The sequence below is a fragment of the Manis pentadactyla genome, chromosome 6 (assembly GCF_030020395.1).
Source record: "Manis pentadactyla isolate mManPen7 chromosome 6, mManPen7.hap1, whole genome shotgun sequence".
NCBI lineage: Eukaryota > Metazoa > Chordata > Mammalia > Pholidota > Manidae > Manis > Manis pentadactyla.
Window position 1 is genome coordinate 147170945 of NC_080024.1, and position 22215 is coordinate 147193159.

Here is a 22215-nt window from a genome sequence, read left to right on the forward strand (position 1 = left end):
TTGTGAGCACAAAGATGTGTATTTCTAAAGAAAAAGATTTTTCATATTCTTTAAATTTTTGTTTGATAGCGTTCATAACATCAGTATTTAGCATACTAGCACATATAAATTCAAAGTGATGCGGAGATGCACGCTCAAAAATTGTTTTCGATGGGGAATCCTATCAGAAGAGTTTGGAAGCCACTGGCTTTAGGAACCTTTAACCTCTGGTTTGCTTTTAGTTCCTTTTCAAGGTGAAGTCCCAACCTTGCATCTGCTCCTGCACACACACGCTGAACACGACTACCGCGCAAACCAGCCCAGGAGGACAAGCCTGTCCCCTGCTGGGCGCACGTCGGGCGGACGCGCTCGGGAGCGGCGCTCTTCTCCCCGCGGCCCGGCGCCCCCGGAGACAGCCTGCGGATGCGCAGTCCCCAAGGGCGCGGCCCGGCCACTCCTGGCTGCCCCGAGTCATCCGCCGGAAGCCTGGTCCGAGCTCAGAGCCGACAGGAGGCGTCCAAGCGGAGCAGCCGCAGCCGCAGCCGCAGCCGCAGGAGCCTCCCAGGTACCGGGTGCAGGCGCGCGGGTCCCTGGGTGCACCGCGGACGCCTCCCGCCCGGAGGTCCGGCCGGGGCGGGGAGAAGCAGGGAGAGACGGAGCCACGAGGCCGCCCCCGGGGAGGGCAGGAGAGAAGGGGACTAGGGGATGCGGCGGGGGGCGGCCGGGCCGGACAAGGCGGGGCTGGGCTGGCCCTCGGCCCCGGGCGCAGGGCGCCGAGTCCCTGCCGAGGCCGAGCTGGGCGACCCGAGCGCGACCCTGCCCCGGGTCAAAGGGTGTCCCCTCGGGAAGCCCTGCGGCTGCCGTCGCCACTGCGCTGCGCCGCGCCTGCTCTGACCCCGATGCGGGGGCGGGGCGGGGCGCAGAGCTGCCGGGGGCGGGGCGCCGCAGGGCGCGTGTCCCGGAGGCGCTGCGCGCCCCCATCCGGCACCGATGCTCGTCCGCTCGGCGATCCCCGCGCGGTTCCGCCTTTGCTTTTCTTCTTCCTCCCTCTTCCTCGTTTTCTTCTTCTTGCTGGTTTTGTTCCAATCGTTCTTTCCCCCCCCCTTTCCCTACTTCTTTCATCTGCTCTTCATCTTCATATTCTGCCGGCCGCCTGAAACACTGCTCCTTCCCCTGTCCCCGCCTCCCGCAGCCCGGCCGCTGCGTTAACGGATCCCCCACCCCAGGGCCCGCGCAGCCCCCCAGCCCCGGCTGCCAGGCCTCGCTTCCCTCCTGCCTTCTGCAGCCCGCGTGCCGCCCGGGGCCCTCCGGCGCGCCCCCCCGGTGCTCCGAGAACATCCCTGGTGGTTGGGTCTCAGCCCCTCGTCGTTTCCTCCTCACTGCCTGTAAATACTGGACGTCCTCCAGCACTAGGTGATTCTCTTTCTCTCAGGCCTCCTCTGTCCCCAGTAATGTCATCCCATTAGGTAGAATCGCCTGGAATCAGGGCGCTGGTGACTTCCATTCTCCCCCTCTAGGATTTCTACTCATCCGTAGTAACCTGCCTGTATTTACGGAAGTCCCTCTGCTGTCGTGGTTACCGGACCTGTTGGAGTGGCACGTCCCACGCACCCATGGAATAATGTATCACCTTCCCCATTCCAAGCGGGCGCCTCATAAGCTTCCTGGGGTTCATGGCCCACCCTCATCGCAGATTAGCTAGGAGCCTGTTAAAAGAAACGGAAACATAATAAAAAAAATTTAAAGAGTTTATTTGAGCAAAAATCAATTCAAATTGGGCAGCGTCCAGGCTAGCAGATAGAAAGGAGCTCAGAGCTGCTATACAAAGTCAGAGACTTTTATAGGCAGAAGGAAGTTATACAAGGTGGTTACTGCAGCTCCTTTCCTTTAGGGAATGGAGGAGTCTATCAGGCAGGTGACCGACCTGCTGCTGATCAGGCGGTTCCTGATGAACTGGTTTAAGATTCCATTTCTGGGAGAGCCGAAACTGTAGTCTTGGCTTTCCAGACCATAGCTCAAGTTCAAACTTCTAAATCTGGCACGAGGGGCCCATGCTGTCTCACCACACCCTGTCTGGCAAAGGAACCACATAGACCCACTCCCTGGGCCCCACACAACGCATGCGCGCCCTGCTCGCCATCCCATGTCCCGCTGCCAATCCCACGCCCTGTGCAACCTAAAAATCCAGCCTCCTTTTCTCCACCTTACAGAAACAGCCCAACCTTTTAGAACCAGTTTACTCCTCTCCTCCTGGGCATCTAAAGACAATTCTTTCTATTTTTCTGTGGGTCTCCTTAGCACATTGCACATTATCCTGTTACAGAGCACACTGCTGGCTTGCAACCATGCATGTTGGTGTGTATTTTCCCCTCGGGTGGGAGCTCACAGTCAGGAATTGTGGTATTATTGTTCATTTTCTTCCCCTAACCGTATCAGGAAAGTTCTACATAAAAACTCTGAGTAAATTCACTTCTGGATATGTGTATGGGAAGAGGGAGTGGAGCAGGGTGCTCACAGGTGGTCAAGACCCCCAGGAGGAGAATGATGCCACATACTTGGAAGCAGAATGCTTGCTTTTGTCGCAGACTCAATGGCTTTTACTATGAGGACAGTAATTAATTGTCCTGACCTTGCTTGTTTACCCTTAAAAAGAAACAAGCAGGCATTTGCAATTAAGAGTAGTGAAAATGTAAAGTTGAAAGTGATGTGATACTGCAGTTCATTCGTTTTATTGGCTGAAAGTCAAATCTTTCCCTGTTGTGTTTTAATGACACAGTGGAATTATGGCACTGGCACCCAAAGGTATTATTTTATGTTATATTGACATTAATTCCTTTTTAGATTTATTGGACAAGATCCATTTTATTTCAAGTTCCAGCCATCTCAAAAGCTTTAACCTACAAATGAAATTGGGGCACCAGGGAGAATGGGGAAGAAGAGTCATTCTGTTGTCCTCTTGCAGCCCCTGCCTTTTCCCTTGTTGAGCTTGGACATGCCCTTGGCACCCTCAGTGGGAGCAAGGACGTTATGCAAATGAAAAAAACAGGTGGTTACTGCAAAGTTACTTTATTTTAGGGAATGGTTGGGGTCTGTCAGGCAGATTACCTAATTAGTGCTGATCAGGCATTCCTGATTAATTGGTTTAAGATTCCATTGCTGTGGGGACAGATATGTGTGGCAAATATTATAGGGCTAAGCAGCAACTGACGGGTGGAAAGGAACAGCAGTGAGGAGAGGAGATAAGGGAAGAGGGGAGAAAGCACAAGCAGGCATTTGCAATTAAGAGTAGTGAAAACATAAAGTTGAAAGTAATAAAGTTTGCCTGCCTCACCCTGAGTCCAAAGCTCTTATTTTCAGGTAGCATCAAATCCAAATTTCTTTGTGTGTCATCTCTAGTTCACTAATTCTCTCTCTCTCAGTGTCTCTTTGGTGCCACCTTCAGGTAGGCCCAGTGCTAGAAGGTTTGAATATCCATCTGGCTCCTAGCTTTTTATTTTCTGAGATATCAAGTGTAAATGAGGGGATGTGGGGCCAGAAGTGGTCTGGAGGTAGGCTGGCCCCTACCCTGTGGGGGAATTGCTCACTGCAGACACACCAGCTTTCCACCATGGCCTCTTGGGGCCAGCCACGCGGCTGAAGCTCTGCAGAGGGTTTATGAGGTGAGGAGAGTGAGGAACTCCAATTAGTCCTCTAATAAATGACCTGTTATCTATAGAGGATCACTCTACAGACTTGGTCACTACTGTATTTTCTTGGCTGGTGTTTTAATATATATTTTTTCAAACTTTAAAGAATTTGCCCTGGTTTGGACTGTTCTTATTCAGAGTGTGGCCTTTACCCCCCTTTTTTTAAAATGCTACACTTTTTTTACACCACTGAGCACTCTTAACTCTCCTGCTCCTGAGAGACCCAGGAGACCCCCTGTAGCCTGATGAAATACAGTTTCACAGTGGCTACAGGAGGCACAGCTAGTTTGCCTGGGAACTGAAAGAAGAAAGATTGTCTGATGTCCCAACTGTTTATAAAAACAAACATATGCATGCGGACCCTTATGTCTAGGTAGAGTCTCCAGAACTTTTGGGTTTCACTTATTTGCTCATTTTCCAAACTATCTTTGACTTAAAAATATGCATGCAAGTAAAAAAGGGTAACATAATAGAAAAAATATTGCTTGTAGGGTCATGGGATTGTGGGTGATGATTTGTCCTTTTCCTTTTCGAAATGTCTTCAACTGTAACAGCCAAGAGACTTAGGGAAAGCAAAGTGACTTGATGAACTTTAATTAATTTATTGAATACTAGCCCAGGTTTCTATAAGGTTCAGCAGAACTAATTAAAACAGGACTTATGATAATTTGCTAAAATTGCAATAATGAAGAAGCTGCAACAACTTTTTACAGCTTGGAGCCAGGTGCTGTCTGATGTGAGGCTCCTCCCACCACAGAGGCTGGGAGATAGGGGGCTGTCTTCCGTGATAATTACATTTTAAACGGATAGCTTCTAGGGACTTGAGAAAGACTGTCCCAGACTGTAAAACAGGAAAGAGGCTTTTCAAAATATTTACATCTCAAAGGAGCAGAGAAACAATTTACTTTGACAAGCTGTCTAAAGTAAAGGCTCTGAGGAACAGGCATGGTTCAGAGGCTGGAGGAAGTATGTCCAAGGTTAGTTCAGCTGGTGGGGGGAAGGTCCAGGTCAGCTTGGTCAGGCCAGACCCAAAAATGGTGCCTCTGATTCAGAGTGTCCACCTGATAACTTGAGACTTGGGCTTCCTGTTTTATCCCCCTGCCGTGGGCTCCCTTCCCAGCCCCAGCCCGATTTCAGCAATGCTGGTGGAAGGCAGTGTATGTTTTTGGAGTTCTGATTCCAAGTAAAATTTGTGTCTTCTCAGTAGCCCATATGTTAGGTCAGAGATTATCCCCCACAAAACCCTCCAAAGTTGTTGAAATTCATGCAGCTGTTTTCATGTGACATGGTGACAGGCAGGACAACTGCACACACATACACACACACACACACACCACACACACGCACACCAGCCTAAGTTTATGCCAGTCTCACCTTGAGTCCAAAGCTCTTTATGTTCTTATGTTTTTGTTTATAGAGAATTACTTACAATTCATAGAGCATTGTTTATAAGTTAAGCTAGAGACACCAAACTGAGGGAGAACTAGCAGCAATAGGGGGATTGTGTGTAAGGATGAGGAGTAGAGGCTCTGGAATCCTGACTTCCTTGAGGTCTGTAGGGTCTGGAAGCCACTGTCCTCACTCTTGGTCTGGGTCTCTCAGGTGAGATAGTAACTATGTCGACCTTGTGTGTTGTTGTGGGCATTAAAAGAGATGCTACATGGAAAAGAGTAAGAACAGGGCCTGGAACCTGAAAGTCTTGGCATCAAGGAAGGGAGTCAGCAGGTCGGGGAGGGTGTCTGTTGCTAAGGGTGGTCCTGTTGCTAAGGGGGATATCACCCGCGAGCCTGGGGATTGGCTCCTTTGTGAATAAACCAGTGTGTTAGTGTTCTATTCACGTTGTACATCTTACCACAAATGTAGTGGCCGAAAACAACAAAAAATCATTATCTTGCAGTTCTGCAGGTCAGAAGTCCAAACAGGTTGGCAGAACTATGTGTTTTTCTGGAGGCTCTAGGGCAGAATGCATTTCCTCACCTTTTGGAGCTCGTAGAGGATGCCAGCATTCCTTGGTGTGTGACCAGGGTCGGGCAGCACACCCAACTGAGCCAGTTTTGATGGGAAAGCACTCAAGAGACCAAAGGAAAGACCCGGAGATGCCATATGACACACGTGGGTTTACTGGGACTTAGGTGCAGGGAGTCCGGGAGCAGTCACCTGGACGAGGTTGCACACCGTTGTCGTGGACCAGGAGGAACCTGCTTGTACGGGGTGATGGGACAAAGACTCTGTGCTGTGCTAGAAGGGGTCATTCTTGTGCAACAAGAGCCCCAAGGAGCAAAACCTTGGTTGGAGAGTCCTGCCTCCCGATGAGATGTTTCCGTAGATAAGGTGGGCCTGGATTTGGACAGCTCCAGGCCATCAACATGCCACATGCCCAGCACACTGCTCGAAGGAGGGGGCCGTGTGGACACAGCTGGAACACAAGGTTATAAGGGGCAGTGCGTGTTTGTCCCCACACCTGGCCGGGGTCCCTGTAGCATTCTCGCCTTTGCCTCTCTTGTCCCATCTCCTCCTCTGACTCTGATCCTCCTGCCTTTGTCCTGTAAGGGTTCCATGATGACTCTGAGCCCATCTGGGTAAACCCAGAGACTCTTCTCACCTCAAGAGCCTTGATTCACTCATGTCAGCCAAGTCCCTCCTCCCATGTGAGCTAATGTAGTCACAGGTTTGGGGACTTGGTGTGGGTGGATGTCTTCGGGGATGCAGTTATTCTGCTGAGCACACCCAGTGTCCACAGACAGGAGTGCTAATGACTAAGTGACGTAACGAAAGGCTTCTGTTTGCTTTTGGCCCAGACCCTCCCTGATGGATGAGCTCTGTGAAGCAAATGGCACTTTTGCCATCAACTTACTAAAAATGTTGGGTGAGAAGGACAACTCACAGAATGTGTTCGTGTCTCCTCTGAGCATCTCCGCTACCCTGGCCCTGGTCTCCATGGGGGCAAGAGGAGACACGGCCACCCAGATGTCCCAGGTATGCATGCCTGTCACAGAGGGGGAACGACAGACCACTGCTTACTGTGCTTTCACAGAACTAATTTTTCTCATTCCTCACACCAGCTGATGGAAGCCAGTGAGACTGGTGGGGGTGGGGGTGGGGCACCACGGTGAAGGAGAAAGAGCAGACAAGGGTAGAAAGGTGAATTGTGGGGAACAGGCGGTCTCCCCTTAGGGTTTATGGGAGAAGTCAAGCCATTGTGTTATTTTTGCTAGATAAAAGCATCAATACATTAACAAAACTGCATCTTCGATAAGTAAGGTAAAGTATAATTCCCACAGACAGGCCAAGAATTTCAACTGTGTTACATTTCTGCTGACACTGCCTTTCCAATTGAAATGCAGTTGCTGTGTAAATGAAATTTCTGCTTAATGAATTCTTTCTGGTGTATGATTATGCATAAGTGGACGAAGACTCCAATGCAAAGTGGACTTAATCTTCTGGAGTTTGGAATGGATTGTATAATCTGATTGACCTGCGTGGGTGATGTGTGACCTTGGCTGCAAGCGAGGTCGTGGGAAATACGTCAGGAAACTAGTTCTTAACGTTTTTACATCTTTATAAAACTTTATAAAAACTATGTAGTTTTGTTGACGGTCAGTCTGGTGAACGTGTCCCATAACTGCCATGTGCACACCTCTCCCCGCAGGACTAGGAGTGTGGGCCTCTCTCGAAGTGCGTCCATGGATGGCAGTTGAACCCTGCCGAGACTCTTCTCCAGCTCACCGAAGCAGGGGGCTCTGGGTTGGAGCTGTTGGGAGACAGGGCACACCTACTTCCCACCCTGACATGACATTTAAATCAGTCTGGTCTGGAGAACTTCTGTGCAGTTGCTGATGAAATCCTTTGATGTTTATTTCTGCTCCTTCCTGCATTCCGTGGGTCTTGCTAGATTCATGCCAGCTGCCTGTTTGTTCTCTTCCGCTTCCCTCCTGAGTCCCTGCACCCTGCCTTTGAGGCACAGATAAATCTGCTAGGGTGATGCTTTGCACCAGGGGGCGGGGGACCTCTGGCCGCTGCTGGACAGTTTTGGTCGCCTTAACCAAGAGGCGCTACTGACATCTAGTGGGCAGAGGCTGGAAATGCTGCAAAATATACTTGAGTGCACAGAGCAGCTCCCACGACAGTGTCTGGCCCCAGATATCAATAGTCCTGAGGCTGAGATAAACCAAACATCTTTTAAGATAGATCTGTGATTCAGCACAGATATTTGTTTGGGGCGGCAACATGACAATGTGAAAAGCCCGTGTCCCTGTCTTCTTTTCGCGAAGGCACTTTGTTTGAACAAAGTTGGAGACGTTCACCAGGGCTTCCAGTCCCTCCTCGCGGAAGTGACCAAGTCCAGCACTCAGTACTTGCTCCGATCTGCCAACAGACTCTTTGGAGAAAAGACGTGTGATTTCCTTCCAGTAAGTTAACATATTGATGGAAAAGAACTTGCAAATACAATAGAAACTACAGAAGGACAGAGATAAAGTATGACCCTCTTGCCTTAAAAAATGTGCTTGGAATTGCTATACTTACGTAATTGTAAATTTGAATTTTGTGATTGCTTCTGAATCAGGTCCTTTTTTAAAAAATGTTTCTGATACGTTCCTCTTGGTTATCAATCTCAGTATATCCGTCCTCCTGCACCCAGACCTGTTTCTCCCTCCCGGTCCCCTGACCTCAGTGACCATGTCATCTTGTATGTGTACAGAGCTTCTCCCCGTCTCACTCTGGTTGCCAACAACCAGCGGCTCTCTTCCTGCAGAGCCAGCTTCTCAAGGTCTCTTAAATTTCTGAATCACCACTGCCACTGTCTGGTCCAGACTGTCACTGTACCTTCTGGACCTCCCCTAATGCAATAAGTGAGGTCCAAACAGTTATGCCATGTAAGGTGCAGAGTGACACTACCTGAGAGTAAAGCCACGACCACAGCAAGCCTGGCCGTGTGATTGACTGGCGGTTCCAAGGACTCTTCCGTAAGATCCAGTACGTCCCTGTTGGCCGCTGCCCCGCGGAGTTCGGCAGCTCTGGGCTTAATATCACTGGCGGTGATTCTGGACCTTTCAGCTGGCCAGGTCTTCTACGATGAGCTCTGGGGGTTCCAGGGCCCTCTTAGGTAATCCACGTTCAGCCCTAAATATCAGCCTGATCTGTGGATATGGTAATTGGGGAACAGCGGGGACACAGGGCCCAACCCTGTACACTTCCTGCTGGCGTGGCTCCTCCTTTCCACATCATTTTTCTTCTGTAGAAGCTAAAATATTTGAGAACAGGAGATGGGCAGAGGATGGGAGCCAATTACCAGCCCCATTTGGTCTGAAACCAAGTTTTTTCTGAGGGGAGTCATCTTTGGGTTTGATGTACTGGGTGCAGGCCCTTCCGGATTTGATCCCGATTTACATTCCAAGGCTCATCTCCTGCTACTGTTTTCCTGCAGCTCCCCCATCCCTGCCCAGCCGTGATCCCGGCCTGTCACGTCCCACTCCTGCAGGACCTGGAAGATTTCCTGATACTCTGGTTCCACTCTGGGGCCTCCCAATCATTCCACAAATAGAATGGACACTGTGGTTGCTTCTGGTGATAACAAATGAGTAAAACTATGTTACGGTGCCTGGTGGAGGGACAGAAAATCTAACAGAGAGTCCGTGTGAAGTTTCAGTGTTTCACAGGGATGTTCATGGGCTGTTTTGTGCATGCCTGGCGTCATCCGTGTTCACAAAGCATTTTCTGGCCTTCTCCATATATGTGTTGTTTCTCTCAGCGAACTGTGAGCCACCTCAGGTGTGCAGGCATGTCCCCACCCAGGTGTCCCCACCCGGGTGTCCAGCACCGAGCACAGGGCCAGCACAGAGCTGGTGGTCTTACAGTTTTGCTAATAGTGTGAATGAGTCTTCAAGTACAGGATGAGCTGTGTGAACGTTTATGCTAGAAACATGTTAAGAGAAAAAAAATGTCTTTGTATTTGTGGGAACTTCTGCCAAACAGGGCCAAACTTGGAATCTTGACTTGCAGGCCTTTAAGGAGTCCTGTAAGAAGTTCTACCAGGCAGAGCTGGAGGGCCTGTCCTTTGCTAACGACCCTGAAGAGTGCAGGAAACACATAAATGCCTGGGTGACCAAAAAGACGGAAGGTGAGAGACTTTCATTTTGGTGGACTTGGCCTTCAGAAGAAAAGATAGCTGAGACTGGCGTTGTCCCCGGGACTCTGTAACGAGTGGCCTCTCTGTGTGTATGTTTGCTGGGTTTCAGGCCTGCAGTGGGTCTGTTGTTTTTCTTCAGCTTGCTGGATCTCAAAGTGGTGATTTCTAAAAAATAGTTAAACTGAAATCTTGGAAACCCTCCCCCTGGGCTGTGCTGGAAACCCCCCACCCTCCCAAGTGCTCCCTCTCAGGGGCCTGTTTCTCTTCTCTTTGCCATGGTCTGTGGGCAGAATGCAGTCAATCGAGACTGCAGCTGAGTTAGGGCAGCATTTCAGGTCACCCGCTCTGTGATGGGAACTTTCATCTGCAGCCTTCTCCTTCATGATGAGGCTGTGGCTAAGTTTGCTTTCAGAGTATAGCCTTCTCTGAATTTGCTTCAGATTCTGGAGGTGCAGCTCACATTGGAGCCTGCAGTGTACCCCATCCAGACCACATTCTGTTGCACCAGAAATGTTTCTGCCAGTTCCTGCCCAGAGTGCAGAAAAGGGGCATGCTTTTAAACACTCTAAATGCTTGACATGTAATTTAGAGATTTCCTGAAGGTGGAATCTTTATGGCACACCCACTGTGTGTCGGATGGCAGCAATGCTCCTGATTATCCTGAAGGCCAATAAAAATAATGACGATTGGAGGGAAGAGCCTCTCACGTTTTTCTACATCATAGGTGGCCTCTCGCTCTGCAGCTGATCCCCCAGTGCTAAGTCACCCAGGGCAGCCAGAAGCTTCTCCACCCTCACTCACCCTATACTGCTTGCTCCTCTCCTCTTGACTCACTCACACGCTTCCTTCCAACAGACTGACTGCGCACATTGTTTCCCAAATTAGAGCTGGAGGATCATCGTGTCCCTGCTTTCACTGAGCGACTCAATTTGGGCCTCTTTATTGCATTCCCCAGTCCTTTTGCCCCATTCCCCACCCACTTCAGGAGACTGCCTCCTACCATATACAGGTCTGCATTCCCCCATCCTTTGGAAGCCTGTCTTCTTCTCCGTGAGATTTGAAGGTTGGCATAGAGCAATGATTCTTAACTAGAGTCAACCCCTAAGTGGTATATGCCAATGGCTGAAGGCACTTTTGGTTGTCACACTGAGGGAAGTGCACCTGGATAAACGCCCTGCAGTGTGCAGGACCGTCCCCACGACAAAGAATTCTCTGGCCTGAAATGCTAGTAGTGATATGGTTGAGAAGTTATGGTGCCAGGTTGAGAAACATGCAGTTAGAACCAAGACTCTTGCATGATTTTCTCAGCTCAACCACTTTTCAAAAGCCTGTGTGACCTTGGCAAAAGAGTCAGGCAAATGTCTGAACCTGAATTTCTACATCTGCAAATTGAGGGAAAAATGATAGTTGACCTGCTTGCCTCAAGGTTGAGGTTTAAAGAAAAATAGTGCACCATGTGCACAGGACTAAATATCATCACCCTGGTTCATCAGGCGCCAGAAAGACGGAATTCCAGCCTGGCTTTCCACCAAACCCTGGCTTTATGTATTGAGAGGATTTTTGTAAAAGAATGTTTGTGCCCCCAAATAGCAATAACCTTCTCTCATACTTTTTACAGGTAAGATTTCTGAGATACTGGGTCCCAGGACAGTCAATCCACTGACTAAGCTGGTCCTCGTGAACGCCATCTATTTCAAAGGGAAGTGGAATGAGCAATTTGACAGAAAGTACACAAGGGGAATGCCCTTTAAAGTCAACCAGGTAGGGAAATATTTTTCAGATATACCGTAAAGTAATGCACTGGGAAGGAATGTGAATGAATGGAAAAATCATTTATTTCATACTCTCTTGATTCTTAGTGTAGTACTGAATGAGTTTTATGTCCCCTACGAATCTCTTATGGAAGAGAAGAGAGAAAACACTAAAATAATTTTTATATTGGCAGTTTTGTTTATACCCTTGGTCAAATCAATCTTTTCTCTCTGGTCCTATTATTTGGATTGAAAGAAAATTTCCTCTAAGTCTTGGAATTCTGTGTGCCTCATACCAGCACTGTCTGTATTTACTTGGACACCATTTTGCAATGTCGGTGACAACAATCTCTATTTATTGCTTTAAAACTCATGGCTATTCAATTCTGAAAACAAGGAAAAAAGCATTGGCAGATGTTCAAGCTAACTTTGTTTTTCTTTATTTTTAGATCTTTTTTTAATAAAAACAAACATATATTAAAGGTGTACAAGATGATGATTAACACATATAGGGAGTTAAATGATTATGGCATTCAAACTAATGAACACACCTTTTCCTTAGCTGGTTGCCGTAATTGTTTTTGTAATGACAGCACCTGAAATCTCTTAGCAGATTTCCAGGATTCAGTACAGTTTTTTTAACTATAGTCATCATGTGGTACATTGGATCTCTAGACTTACAAGCCGAACTTTAAAAACTCTTTTCCCCACTCAGTTTTGTATATGATAATGGTTGATGTCAATAGCGATTAGCTTGGATTTTGACTTCTGTCAACTTGATAACAGCAAACTTGATAATTGCAAAAAGATTTAAAGGTCTACAATATATTTGATGCAAGTTTTAAAAACGGTGGACCATATACTTCTTGTCAAGGTTCCTCTTCCAAAAAGCCAAAGCCGAAAAGCCAATCATATAATTGAGCATCTTTTCAGTATATAAAATAAATGTATTAAAAATAAAAGTATACATCCTTCTGGCTTATACATCTTTCCTAACCAGATTCTTCAGCCCCAGAGCCTGAATATTAGTTAATTCTCCCGTTAACTTGGAGAAATAATTTTTAATTATCAGCTCCTTGGGAGTGTTTCTCTATGCATCTTCTTTAAAGAGAAAAACACAGTTCTTTTCCAAAAATTATATAGAAATCTTTTCATTTCTCTATATTCATCAATGTATTCACCCCCACCTGGTAATACTTGATCTGCTGGGACAATAGTCTGTCATGATCCTTACTACCATGTAATAATGAAGATTTCACATCTGTCAGCATACTGTGCAGAAGTAGTAATTCTCTGATAGCTACCTAAGGGTTGTATGAATGACACATATCTCATTTTTAGTAAACTGTGTTAGTTTTTTAGTAATCTGATTTTAATTTCTTATTTTCATCAGGAGAAAAAGACAGTGCAGATGATGTTTAAGCAAGCTAAGTTCAGAATGGGGTACATAGATGAGGTGCGTGCCCAGGTCCTGGAGCTGCCGTACGCCGGGGAGGAGCTGAGCATGGTCCTTCTGCTGCCTGATGACACGGCCGGTCTCGCTGAGGTAAGCTGCTGGCGGTGAGCCCGAGGGGCTGTGGCTGCAGCCCGAGCTCATTTCTTTAAGCCCACCCACCAGTTAGCATTTGAAGAATTTCCAGTGCAGGGTTGTTTTAACAAGTACCGGATGACCAGTACTGCATGGCTTTTGGTGAACGTGTGAGTGCAGTTCTGTTGAGCTTATATGTAGGCGTGGAGTTGCTGGTGAGGACAAATTTGATGAAGCCAGGAGGAGAGTTCCAAAAATACAAGGATTGTTCTTTATTCTGAAGGAAGGGGCTAGTTGAGGGCCCAGTAATTATTGGACAAAAGTATTAGACAAGGATAGGGCTTGATCTGGGCAGTGCTTCGCGAACATAAATGTGCACATGAATCTGCTGGGGATCTTGTTAAAATGCAGATTTTGACTTGGGTGTGGGAGGGTGGCCTGAGATTCTGCATTTCTAACAAGATTCCAGGTGAGGCAGATGCTGCTGGTCGTGGACCACACTTTGAGTAGCAAGAGTCTCAAGTACAGGTGAACTTTTCTTGGTCAGGAAGAGAGGCATGTCTTCCCATGACAGAGAAAGAATGGAGCTTAGGATGGGAGAAAGTAAATGTGTAAGCTGGGAGGTGCAGGACCAAAGTGTGCTTGATATCTGGCTCTCTGGGGGTGGGGGAAACCCTCATTTATTACATTTGTTCATTCCTGTGGATAAATAAATAAAAAAAATGAGTGATGGGTCTGGAAGGTTTTGAAGCTAACTCCAGGACAGACAGAGCAAACGATGCCAGCAGCCGCAGTCCTGTCGAGCCCCTCATTTCTGCTCTCCCCTCCCCAGAAAGCGCATCTCCCTTCCCAGTCCCGATGGCACCTGTTTCCCTCTTTGACCCTTGGGTTCTGGCCGTGCTCTCTCTTGTCAGTCTCTTCAGCTCACAGCAATGGGCACTGCATGAATACAGTCAATTAGTTAGGAAAACTTCCTGAACTAAAAACATTTGAAATGAATTTGGTAAAGATAAAAAAAAAAAAAAACCTCTCCTTGCCTCAAGTATTTTCTAGTTCTTTTCTTATATCCATAAAACAGGTAAAATGATGAGAATTTGAGGGAAATTCATGGCATATTTACAAAAGGAAAAATCTCTGTGGGTTGTTGTAGACCAGAACTCATTCTAGCTGCATGTCCTGGTGATGCGTGGGGAGGTGTGCATCAGTCAGGCTGTTGTCTAGATTTTAAGATTTGACTCTTCATTATTTTAGGTGGAAAAAGCACTTACGTATGAGAAGTTCAGAGCCTGGACAAATCCAGAGAAGATGACTAAGGTTAAAGTTCAAGTTTTCCTTCCCCGTTTAAAGCTGGAGGAGACTTATGACTTGGAGTCTTTTCTTCGAAGTTTGGGTATGACTGATGCTTTCGAGGAAGCCAAGGCAGACTTTTCTGGAATGTCAGCTAAGAAGAACGTGCCCGTGTCCAAGGTCGCGCATAAGTGCTTCGTCGAGGTCAATGAGGAAGGCACGGAGGCGGCCGCGGCCACGGCCGTGGTCAGGAATGCCCGGTGTGTCAGAACTGAACCCCAATTCTGTGCAGACCACCCCTTCCTTCTCTTCATCAGGCACCACAAGACCAACTGCATTTTGTTCTGTGGCAGGTTCTGTTCCCCATAGAGACGCCGCTGCAGTATATGCAGTCTTTCCTCTTCTTCCCACTTTGCCTTAAATCAGTTCCCAGTGGCCACAGTGCTGTGGCGGTTTGGGTGCCAGAATAAAGTGTGTGCGCTGGGAAGTCTGTGGATGTCTGTACTGAATATCCAGGCCACTGAGAATAACGAGGCGGTTCAGGCCTGCGAGGCTGTTTTTCCTGGAGTGTCTGGGAGCTCCTTTCTCACTGACTCTGCCCTGGCCTCCTTACCACAGGATGGCCCGCTCGCCCCAGTGTCTTCCCATCATTTGTGGGCATCTTTAGGAGTGTGACAAGGATGCTCAGAGCAGCCCTCTATGTGATTTTCTATCCTGAAACAGTCTCAAAGCTCTGCCCCCCACCACTGCCAGGCTCACCAGCACATGCTGGATGCTGGTGCCCGGGCCCCACTGCACACAAAGCCCGAGGCCAACCTTACAGGGAAAACACTGCAGCCTGCCAGTGTCTCATCAACAGCAAGATAAAGCGTCTCCTCCCACCAGCATCACACTGACAGCCCTGCACGTCCCACAGCTCACACCGTCCCTTCTCACAAAACTTCAGACCTTCTTGGCATAAACCACAGATATGAGTTCAGGGGCGCAGCAGTGAGCTGCAGGACAGAGCCAGGCGGCCAGTCTCTGAGATGACTCTCTTTGGAAGAAGTGTCCCCTCTAGTTAGTCCTATATGCCCAGATGTGGCTCAAGCATGTCTTAGGAATAGATCTCATTACATTATTTTTTTCTGACTAAAAAAAGGATTTCTGTTGTGGCAACAATTTGGCAACTATAGCAAAATATACAAAAAAAAGTTTATTATCCATAATCCCACCACCTAGAAATCACCACTATTAAGAATGATATAATGATATATACCACTCTTTATTCTTTGTATGCAAATATAAACTTCTAAACATTCTTCTTTTACTCACTATAAACCTTTTTCAAGGTAATTATATCCTTGATGTGTCAAATTGTATGACTCCATTTTCTATAATCAAATCTACTTTTAGGCAATTTGGTTCGTTAACATTATTTATATTAATACTATGCTCATGCATGTCCTAAATATTTTTTCACACCCTTAATGTCTGTAAAGTAATATTGCTCAAAATGGTACTGTCAAGATAAAAAAGTTGGGCCCATTTTGAGGCTTCTTCCAAATTGGTAAAATGTACCAATTTATATTCCTACTTACATCACCATCTACACCACTGCTAACTGCTGCCAGACCTTTTTTTTTTAAGTAAGTCGAACAGCACAGTGGTCATTCCTGACTCTCTTTTTGATTCACAGCTCACTTATGTGAACCATTCATATGGCAGCTCTCACTTAGAATTCATCAGACTTCTCTGTTAGGCCATATTCATTTCAGGGACCCTACTTTCCAAAGAAGAGATGAGGGCTGTTCACACTAGAGTAGTAAGGGAATTGGTGTAGAAAAAACAATGCATTAGAGACAGGTTTTAAAGGAGGAATCGTAGGTCCTAGTGTTGGACAGAATGGACCAGGATATGTGTGCCACAGGAGGACCAGTTAAATTATTAAAGGGTTGGGATGAGCAGAGGAACGGAAGCAGGTGCTTTTCTGCAATGGGGAAAAGCTGAAGGGGAGCAGGGGTGGGAAGTTTTGGTGGGATGGGAACGAAGGATTCCATTTTGAACTTGTTAACATTGAGATTTCTGCAACATATACGTGTTATTTCAAGAAGGTAGCTGCACGGCTGGGTCTGGAGCTCAGAAGAGAGTTTCAGGGGGATGAAAGGCCTTGGGAGGAGCTGGGAAAGCAGAGGACCTGGGAAGAGAGAGAGTGGGCTAAGGGTCCTTCCAGCAATTCTTCCTAATGCCCAATGTCTCACGTTTTTCTTACCAGACCCTTGGCTCCTCGAGGTCGTGATGCTATTTCTTAAGTAACGCATCTTCTTGATTTCTGTTGCATGTGCCAAACAGTTCCTATACACTGTCTTTAGATTCTGCAGGAGATCTGAGGATTTTCCATGCTGCTTCTTTTCCCCTTGACCAGAGGGTGCTTAACTCTACAGGATCCATACTTTTTATTTCCTTTTTTCATTTTTACTTATTCTTGAAAAATGTGTGAGCTCTCTACCTGGAAGGCATATTAAGTGACACAGCTCTAAATCTTTTGCCAGTTTCTAAAAGATGAATTGGTTGAATGTCTTGCTTAATGAGTGATCTTCAACACTTCTCATATGAAGCAATATTTGAAAAAAAACTCATATATTTCACCTCTTTCCCCTTATCTACCACATTTAATTCCATGGGATTCAATTTGTAGGACACACTCTGCCTTTCCCAGGCACCATCCTTTTTGCCTTTGTGTTTTTCTGGGAATGGCTGGTCTTTGTTTCTGTGTTCTGTCTCATATATCAGACAGACCTAGTTGCAGATGGCATAGATGCATCTGCACAGAGGTCTCTGAATCTGTAGTTGTGGGGGACGTAGTGAGGTAGGTTCTGGCAAGTCTGTGGCTCAGTGAGCACAACACAGAAAGGATCCCAGGCAGTGAGACAACCCCTGGGGCCCAGCATCTGGTGAGCCTGAGCTTCAGCCCTGCTCAGGGCTGTCTCAGCAGCTGGGCACCAATGGATTTGCAGATAGAGGCCTTCAGAGCTTGGTTCCTTGGACAGAGAGAAGGTTCAGAAACCACCTACAGTAATATGACGTTGAGCAAGTTACCTAAAGTCCTTTGGGTTCAGTCTCCTCCTCTGAGGCCTGAAACGGTTTGTCCAGATGATCCCTACATGCCTTCCTGCTCTCTCTTGTCTAATAAATGTGTAGTATGAGACTATTTAGGGCCATATGCTTTACTTTCTGCATTGAGATTTTTCATTACTGTGTAAGCGCTTATTCAAAGATGACTTTCATTGCTGGAAATCTAAGGTGGCTCTAGTGTGCTAGTTACAGCGACACCTTTTTTCATTTCTGTTCAAGGCTTTGATGATAGTTTCCAGTGAGAATGTGGCAAAATGAAATCGTGTTTTCTGTTCTAACATTTGTTTCATCTTCATCTTTTGTCAGTGGAAATATTGCTATTTGTCATTTCAACATTTTCCAGCCACACTTCTTTCCTCATTTGAGGCCTTTGAAGTTTCTCTGAATAGAATGAAAGCCTTTGCTGATAGTCCTCCAGGGCTTAGGTACGCCTGCTTAAGTGCTAGCCACGGGTCTGCAGGCGGCCTTCTCCTCTTTGTGATAAAGAGCAACATTTGGAGGGAAAATCTGCCGAAAGGCTCCACGGCTCTTGTTGCTTAGGTGCTGCTATTTGGAAGTAAGCTTATTTATATCCCACAGACCCTATATGCCTCTTCCCTCCACCCTGGAGGTGAGAGGGGCAGCTGACCTGGTTAGCACTTCCTGAGAAGTACTGGTGACGTAAGCATACCACAACGTCCTTCAGCTGGGGGAGGCCTGGCTTACCCAGGGGGTCACAAAGCTTTCCAGAACATACATAAAGAAAGCTTCCTAGCTGTCTCTATGAGGTCATGTTCCCCAAACCCTAAATCAAGGCAAGTATGTTTTCTGAGAAACAGGTTTGAAATAAGGTGTTTTGTTTTTTTTTTCTGTTTTGAAATCAGGTTTGTTCTGGATTGAAATTAGCTTTGTTCTAGAAAACCCAGAACTTCTGATACTCCCCCTTTAAAGGATGAAGTAGGGATGATTTCCTTACCCTCAGGGAGACCTTAGAGATAAATATCAATGGTGATGTATGCAAGGGATAAACTGGGATGTATGCAACAGATAATTTTGTTATTGTTAAGGGTGACAAGTGATTAAGATGGGTTTATTGGGAAGTCACAGAGATTCAGAATTTGAATAGGGAGAAGTTTTAGCAATAATCTAAATGCCACCCTTGTCTTAGGGAACCTAAGACCTGGAGACCTTGTATGGCTTGCCTAGCACCCAGCACACTACCTGACACATTATAACAGTTTATTAAATATTATAGGATTAAGGGTCTAGCAGCACAGATCTTGGTGGCAGTCCTGAATTACGGGGGCAGAAGGAGAAGAATGGGAAGAATTGCTGATAGTTAATGGCCTGTTCTGAGCCTGGCTCCAAGCCTTAGGACTTTCACCTTTAGAAACAGTAACAGAGCTGTTTTTATACTTCTTTTTTGTAGAATATCATCTGCTAAGCACAAGAGAAACTGAGTCATCATCCTTGATTCCCGCCTCTCTGGTACCCTGGTATCTATTCAATTCAAAGCCCTGCCTGTGCCTAACCCCCTGTCCATCTCCCTCCTCCCAGCCCTTCCCTAGCTCCTCTGCACTGGTCTGGCCCACTCCCTCCCAAATCTAATCTTAAAACTGTTTTTAGGGTCATAACTTTAAAAAAGTAAATAGATTCATGCCATTCTTCACTTTTCAATGCCTTCACGATAAAATCCAAACTTGTTCAAATGACGTGGCCTGTTTATGATCTTTCCCCTCACTGTTTCTTTATGCTCATTGCTTCCCATTTTCTTTCACTTGTACATAGTACTTCAGCTCTAGCGAGCTTGGTAGTTGGGTTTATAAACCAGGAGGCTTGATGGCCTCGCGTTCCTAGGTATTGGCCCCACAGGTGCTTCCTCTCTGCTTTTGCCATCCCATACCTGCCCACTGGAGCACCTTTTAACCCAGAGAACTCAGGTGGTCTGCAGATAAAGGTAAGAGACAAGAAGAACTGGGCTTTGTGAAGTGATAGCGATTCCACTGTCTGGTCCTGGTCATTCTGTAAGAAGCCTCTCCTCAGATAAATGAATTTAGGTCTCCCTGTGTACAGATGGGGAAAAAACTTACTAATGAGAGATTTAAATTAATAGAAATCGTACAAATCATGCACCTAAAAAGCAGCAAAGAAGGATTTGACCTTACTCAACTGCACTTCCTGTTGGTGCCCGTCATCCGTGGGGGCAGCAAGCTCCCTGTAGGGAGCCGACGTCCCCCTGCACACCTGCCTCCTGATCGCCAGAAAGCCAAGCTCAATTACTTATGCTCATTTCTGTACTAATTGTCGTTGTCCATATGGAATTTCTTACCTGACTCTGAGTCTGGGATGGAGGAAAATTTTCATTACAGAAATGAAAATGGTTATTTTAAACCAGTAATTATAGTGGTTATAATTGTAATTAAAAAAAAAACACCTCTGCCCATTTAGAGCCAGATGACTGATTATGCTGGTCACAATAATCATTTTTTTTCAGGTTGTCATTTCTCTCAGTTTAAATAACAGACTAAAAACATTTCCAGTGTGAAACCACTTGGTGTCACTATTAGTCTGAATGTAGTGACCACGATGCCTTTCTTTTCAAGTTCTAGTCAAATGACAACTTGTTTATTTTAAAGAAATACTTTTAGGCTAAACTGCAATAGATTTCAACCAAAATTCTTGCTTTTTTATTTTTCAAAACTTAATAGTAATCAACAGTAGACATATTGCTGAACAAATAAATCCTCTTTAATTACAAGTAAGAAGTCTCAGCTGTTGTAGCTAAGCCATCTTGGTGCATTGAACAGAAATAATGGGACCAGAAGGAAACCCTTAAAGTGTTGTCAAGGGCTGCAAATCAATGCAAAGTGAATTGGAATGTTTAGAATTGATTTCTTACAACCAGTAATTTGATTATCGGTATCATTCTAGTGTTACTGTGCTGAGGATGAAAGCACTTGGGCCCACTGAAACGGGTAAGAAAATAATATTGATTGAGTATTTATGGTGGGAAGACATTGTGTGAAATGATTTACATGTATTAAGTCAAATCGTTTTCATCATTATGGCCATTTTAATTCTTTACTTTTGCTTAATGTTTTGCAGTGTACAAAGCCCTTCACCTTAATGACTTTCCTGAGGCAGAGGGCAAATGTTAAACATACTCAGGGAAGCAATTAGACACAAAAGAAAGACAGGGCAAACATCTATGAGTTACACTCCCCATTATTGTGGATTTATAAAAGTATATGAAAGTGTATTAGACACATCTTGATATTTGACTGCAGGTATTCCATAGGACTTGCTAAGATCATTAGATTTCTTCATGGCTTAAAAAAATATTAAAAACAAAGTGAAAGAGAAAATGAATGACTAACTCCAGTTTCCAGTTCTAAAGATTATAACCTTCATTCAGGACCATACACTGAATGGGTGAAGAATCAAGGTCGGCCAATATGTGTGAGTGTCGACTATGCTGTGATTATAAAATCTGTATGCTAGGACAGACTTTCCTTGAGATCTAGACCTGTATAGAGAAGAACTGCTTACTAGAAATTGTCAACCAGATGACTAGGCATTTCAAATTCAACATACGTCGAAGTAAAGGCATTTCCATCTGTGCACCTGCCCAGTCCCACCTGATTTGCCTCCTGTGACCCCTGTCTCACTGCATGGCACCGCCCTCCACCCCATTCTCCAAGCCAGATGTCCAGAAGTCATCCAAGACTGCCCCTCTCATAGTGGCCTCCTATATCCAGCCATTCATGTCTTGCTATCTGCCCTTTGAATACTGAACCCGTCATATCCATCTTCGTCCCTTCATACCCATGGCCAATGATCTAGTTCAAGTTCTCATCATCTCTCTCTCTCAGAAAAGGGCTATTTCCTGGCTCCAGTTCCTCCTCTACTTTGTCTTCCAGGCTGTTGCCAGAACCAGTTAGGGAGATGGAATCAAGTGACGCCCCTGTTTGACAGTAGCTAACCATTAACCACAGGGTAAAATACTCTCGTGTCATGTAAGAAGGCCCTCAGTGGCTAATGCCCCTTACCTAATACTACAGCACTCAGTTCAGATTTGTGCTACAGCAGCACTGAATCAAGTAATTGCTCAACAAATTTTGGTTGAATTAGTGAGAAAATAAGGGACAGTGTGACAGTGTGATTTGATGGCTAATGGACTTACACCTCAACCTGGTCAGTTGTCGTATCATCATGAAAACTCTCTTCTTTGGGTTCCAAAGTTTCTATTGGGTTCAAAAATTCTCAAAAATGAAAGATCAAATGCATGTGTGAATGCAAGTGAAAAGATTTGGGAGAATTAAGATTTATGAGTTTATGCATACATTTTAATTAAGTCAGCTAAGGAGCTTCCCTATGCGGAGGTGAATCCTGTGTTACAGTTTGGGGTGTGGCCAGAGGAAGATGCAGGTACCCTGGACTTTCTTTGCAAGAGGACTCAGGGCCATTGCTGAAAGGACCTCTGCCTGTGTAATTCCCACTGCCACAGATGGCTGGGTAACCTTGGGTGAGTCATTCTACTTCAGTTTCTCCCAAAAGCAAAGTTAAAACAGCAACATTAACCTAGCCCCCCAACAGGCATGTTAATTAGTTCATGTCTCCCCAAAGTGCAATGGGTGAATTTTCATTAGCCATAGGGATACCATAGTAGTTAATTGCCCCTAGTTCTCCTCGTTATTTACTGCTCAGTCAGGCAAAAGATGTTACTAAAAGGACTAAAGGAATAAGTTGCAAAATATCCTGATG

The 22215-nt window shown here is 45.9% G+C and overlaps 1 protein-coding gene across 2 annotated transcripts; it reads left to right on the plus strand.

The window, feature by feature from the left end:
* The first annotated feature begins 317 nt into the window (after nt 1-317).
* Nucleotides 318-14850, plus strand: LOC118907810 (serpin B8-like). 2 transcript variants are annotated; one of them, XM_036876785.2, is made up of 7 exons: nt 318-544; nt 6464-6641; nt 7937-8074; nt 9666-9783; nt 11411-11553; nt 12937-13089; nt 14323-14850. In XM_036876785.2, the coding sequence occupies exons 2-7, from the start codon at nt 6474-6476 to the stop codon at nt 14725-14727; spliced, it is 1125 nt and encodes a 374-aa protein (XP_036732680.2). In that variant the 5' UTR covers nt 318-544; nt 6464-6473; the 3' UTR covers nt 14728-14850. The 2 variants fall into 2 exon arrangements, with proteins under 2 accessions (XP_036732680.2, XP_057360236.1); XM_057504253.1 differs by lacking the exons at nt 6464-6641; nt 7937-8074; nt 9666-9783 and having other exon boundaries at nt 320-544.
* Nucleotides 14851-22215: the final 7365 nt, after the last annotated feature.